We start from the raw sequence: 4366 nt of genomic DNA, 5'->3' as shown, positions 1-4366 counted from the left end.
CCGACCCCCCAGACCCTCTTCCAGTCCTGGATGGTGCCCTCCGTCCACATCAGCTTCTACAACGCTGATGACTTGAAGGCAGGAACTTGCCCTCCCTTTGCCCTGTCTCAGTGCTGGGAGGGCCATGGGGGCAGCAGAGAGGGGCGAGCAGGAGGGGGTCTATTAACTCTTTTCCTGCTGTTCCCTTGCTCACCTGTTCCCTTTCCTGGACTTGCTGCTGGTCCAGCTGAGAAGGGGGCACAGGGCTGGTGCTGGAGGGGTAGGGAGGCCCCTGGGGGCAGCACTGCCTCTGTGGCAGAGCTGGGCCCCCCACTGAGCACGTGAACATGAGTTCAGGTGGGGGTTTTTCTGGTGGCCAGAGGAAGAGCCAGGGCAAGGTGAGAGCAAAGGGAAAGGAGATGCAGTCAGCAAACCCCTGAAGGGCCTGGGGGGAGAGGGTTGCGGCTGCTGGTGGTGCAGCTGGAGGAGGTGCTCCAGGCTGGGCTGGCTCCACAGCTCTGTTGTGCCCAGCCCTGAGGCCAGGTCTCCTTGCAGCCGGAGGTGTCGTGGATCCCCAACAAGCACTACTCCGGCATCTATGGGCTGATGAAGCTGACGCTTACCAAGGCGCTGCCCTCTAACCTCTCCAAGGTCATCGTCTTGGACACTGACATCACCTTTGCCACCGACATCGCTGAGCTCTGGGCTGTCTTTGGGAAATTTTCTGGTGAGGACGGTGGGCCCTGGCAGAGCCTTGGGTGCTGGGCCTCGGGGTGGCAGCCCCCATCTGCCACAGCACCAGTGCAGCGGGTTTGCATGGGCCCTCTGAACCTACAGCAGGAGGGACTGCATCCATGTCCCTTTCTTTCCTCAGACAAGCAGGTGATCGGGCTGGTGGAGAACCAAAGCGACTGGTATTTGGGCAACCTGTGGAAAAACCACAAACCGTGGCCAGCCCTGGGACGTGGCTTCAACACGGGTGAGTGTGGGCTGCCAGGGTGGGTGCCAGGGTGCCCCTCCAGCTGAGGCAGTGCTTGGCACAGGGAGGCTGGGGAAGGCTGAGGTGAGGCAGGAGAGTCTGGTGGGCACAGAGGGGCTGCTACAGTGTCCTGGGGTGGTGTGGGTGGGCGCAGAGAAGCAGCATGTCGCAGGGGGCGAAGGCTTGCAGGCTGCTGTGCTCCTGCTCTCCAACGGCCGAGTGCTCCCTCGGTGACTCAGTGCCCTCCTCCCCGGCACCCAGGGGTGATCCTGCTCCTGCTGGACCGCCTGCGTCGCCTGGGCTGGGAGCAGATGTGGCGGCTGACGGCGGAGCGGGAGCTGATGAGCATGCTCTCCACCTCACTGGCAGACCAGGTGACAGTCCCTCTCCCAAGGTGGCCAGCCCTGCTGTGTTCCCTTCGCACTGCTGGCATGTGGGGGGCCATGCTGTCATCCTCATCCACCTGTGCCCTCGCCTTTCTCTCTCCTAGGACATCTTTAACGCGGTGATCAAGCAGGACCCGGCCCTGGTGTACCGGCTCCCCTGCTTCTGGAACGTGCAGCTATCTGATCACACCCGCTCGGAGCAGTGCTACACCGAAGTCTCTGATCTCAAGGTGGGTGAGTTTACTGCCTTTGGGACTGGGGAGGGCCTGAAGGGCAGCACGTGTGCTGGAGGTCTGGGGGAGTCAGCGTGGGGTCTGGGAGCTTGGGAAGCGCTGGGTGCTGCTGAGTTCCCCTCTGCGGTGTGTGACACACGATGGCCCTCAGGTGATCCACTGGAACTCGCCCAAAAAGCTGCGGGTGAAGAACAAGCACGTGGAATTCTTCCGCAACCTCTACCTGACCTTCCTGGAGTATGACGGGAACCTGCTGCGCAGGGAGCTCTTTGGCTGTGCCAGCCTCCCCAGCCCTCCCAGTGACCAGGTGAGGGCCACTGCAGCTCTGCTCCCAGCTCCAGAGCGTGGGGTGGGCACAGTCTCCCCGCGAGGCATCTGCTCTCTCTCATCTTCATTGTGTTGCAGCTGCAGCAGGCGCTCGAGGAGCTGGATGAGGATGATCCCTGCTACGATTTCCGCCGGCAGCACCTCACGCAGCACCGCATCCACCTGTTCTTCCTGCAGTACGAGTTCCTGGCCCTTCCCGACCCCACTGATGTCACCCTCGTGGCCCAGCTCTCCATGGACAGGTACTTGCTGGTGGGGCTGGTGGGAGATTGGGTCCCTCCTCCACTCTTCTGTGGTGGCTCCACAGCTTGGGAGCTACCAGGGATCTGGAAACACGGGTTGCTCACCCTCACACCAGTGCTTTGCAGCGAGGAGCAGCACCCCACGCTGGGAGCAGCGATTCCGCCTGCTCCCCCCTGAACTGGGCTCAGCTGGCATGTGGCTCACTGAGGGACACCCAGTTTTGGGTTTGGCTGGGCTTCTGCGGGGCAGGTCTCCTGCTCACACAGTGCCCTCCGCCTCGCAGGTTGCAGATGTTGGAGGCCATCTGCAAGCACTGGGCAGGCCCCATCAGCCTGGCGCTGTACATGTCAGATGCGGAGGCCCAGCAGTTCCTGCGCTACGCCCAGGCCTCGGAGGTGCTGAGCGCCCGCCGCAACGTTGCCTACCACATCGTCTACAAGGAGGGGCAGTTCTACCCCATCAACCTCCTGCGCAACGTGGCCTTGGCCAACACGCAGACGCCATATGTCTTTCTGACGGACATTGACTTCCTGCCGATGTATGGCCTCTATGATTACCTCAGGTAAGGCTTTCTCCAGGCACTTTCTCCCCAGGCACCAGGGTTTGCAGGAAGCACCCTGGGCAGCAGTTCTCAACGTGCTGATACTGTTTCCTTTGTGCTCAGCCTTGGGATCCTGCCCTTGCTTTTGTCAGATGCCAGTGGATGAGGAAGCAGCTGTGGCTTTGAGGGGTGCCCCATTCCTCCTGCCCTTGCATGGCACCACTGCAAAGTGTCCAAACTCATTAACACCCTTCTGGAGCGGTGGGCAGGCTGGAGGGGCTGAGGAAGGGGGCTGTGGCCACAGCTCATAGCCAGGGAGACCTCACACCCTTCCTCCCACCACAGGAACTCCATCCAGCAGCTGGAGCTGCCCCAGAGGAAGGCAGCTCTCATCGTGCCGGCGTTTGAGACCCTGCACTACCGCCTGACCTTCCCCAAATCCAAAGCAGAGTTGCTCTCCATGCTGGACATGGGCTCCCTCTACACCTTCAGGTAGGAACTGGACGTGCCCTGCTGTCCAACAGGGCTGACACCCAGCAGAAGCCATTTTTCTGTACCCTTGTGCCTTGGGGCTGTGGGGCAGTCATCTCAGAGGACACCTTGCATCCTTCCTGTCTCGAGGAGCTCCCAGTTTTACCTGGTCTCTCATTTCCACCTCTTCCCGCAGGTACCATGTGTGGCCAAAAGGCCATGCCCCAACTGACTATGCCAAGTGGCGGACAGCCACCGTGCCATACCGTGTGGCGTGGCAGCCAGACTTCGAGCCTTACGTTGTAGTGAGGCGAGACTGCCCCAGATACGACCAGAGGTTCGTGGGCTTCGGCTGGAACAAGGTGTCCCACATCATGGAGCTGGATGCACAGGTGGGCGAGGGGCTGCTCCAGGCACCGCGGAGGTGCTGGGTGCTGGGAGGTGTTGGCCGGGTGGTGACGTGTTGGTACCACCAAACCGATGCTGACGGCAAGGGCCGTTGCTCTGCCCCCAGGAGTACGAGCTGCTGGTCCTGCCCAACGCCTTCATGATCCACATGCCCCATGCCCCCAGCTTCGACATCTCCAAGTTTCGCCTGAGCGCGGGGTACCGGGGCTGCCTTCAGACGCTGCGGGAGGAGTTCCACCAGGACCTGTCGCGGCGCTACGGGGCTGCCGCGCTCAAATACCTCACTGCCGAGAGAAGCCTGTGATGCCCTGGGACAGTGGGCGTGGAGTGCTGAGTCCTGGCCCGGACCAGTGCCGCAGCCGGCCTGAGGGGACTGAGCCGACAGCATGGCCTGGCCAGCCCAGCGATGGGATGCCCGTAGCTAGGACAAAAGATGCCAGCCGTGAGAACAGGCTGTGTCTGCAGGTCAGGCTGCTGTGGCGTGGCCAAGGGTTTTGGGTTTTTTTTGTTGGGTTTTTTTTTTTTGAGCAACAGCCTTCCTAAGTTATAGAGGAACCTCCCCATCCCAGGGGCCAGGGGGACAGGTCTCCTTCCTCCCCTGTTTTAGTAGATTTGGATTTCCAGCTTTTTTTAGATCCCCTCACCTTGAGGCCTGGCTCCTTGAGAGAACTGGGAGCTGTACCTTGCCCTGCTCTGCTGCTGCTCTGTGGTACCAGATCCCAATTCTTTGCACATCCCTCCCAGGGTTTGGTGAGTAGGAGACAAGGATGTAGCACATCCTTTGTGGAGCCAGGCTCAG

General features: G+C 61.1%; 1 protein-coding gene across 1 annotated transcript in view; it reads left to right on the top strand.

The window, feature by feature from the left end:
• GYLTL1B (glycosyltransferase-like 1B) overlaps window positions 1-3871 on the top strand; it is a 5317-nt gene extending 1446 nt beyond the window's left edge. The window contains exons 5-15 of the mRNA XM_010182698.1: window positions 13-78; window positions 535-706; window positions 854-958; window positions 1220-1332; window positions 1449-1574; window positions 1729-1884; window positions 1983-2146; window positions 2431-2709; window positions 3034-3180; window positions 3356-3551; window positions 3674-3871. Of these exons, the coding sequence (XP_010181000.1) occupies window positions 13-78; window positions 535-706; window positions 854-958; window positions 1220-1332; window positions 1449-1574; window positions 1729-1884; window positions 1983-2146; window positions 2431-2709; window positions 3034-3180; window positions 3356-3551; window positions 3674-3871 (1722 nt within the window). The remainder of the gene's footprint in view (window positions 1-12; window positions 79-534; window positions 707-853; window positions 959-1219; window positions 1333-1448; window positions 1575-1728; window positions 1885-1982; window positions 2147-2430; window positions 2710-3033; window positions 3181-3355; window positions 3552-3673) is intronic.
• Window positions 3872-4366: the final 495 nt, after the last annotated feature.

This window comes from Mesitornis unicolor, unplaced genomic scaffold (assembly GCF_000695765.1).
Source record: "Mesitornis unicolor isolate BGI_N332 unplaced genomic scaffold, ASM69576v1 scaffold4764, whole genome shotgun sequence".
NCBI lineage: Eukaryota > Metazoa > Chordata > Aves > Mesitornithiformes > Mesitornithidae > Mesitornis > Mesitornis unicolor.
The sequence above is the reverse complement of the archived record's forward strand: the minus strand, read 5'-3'. Positions and strand labels throughout refer to the sequence as shown.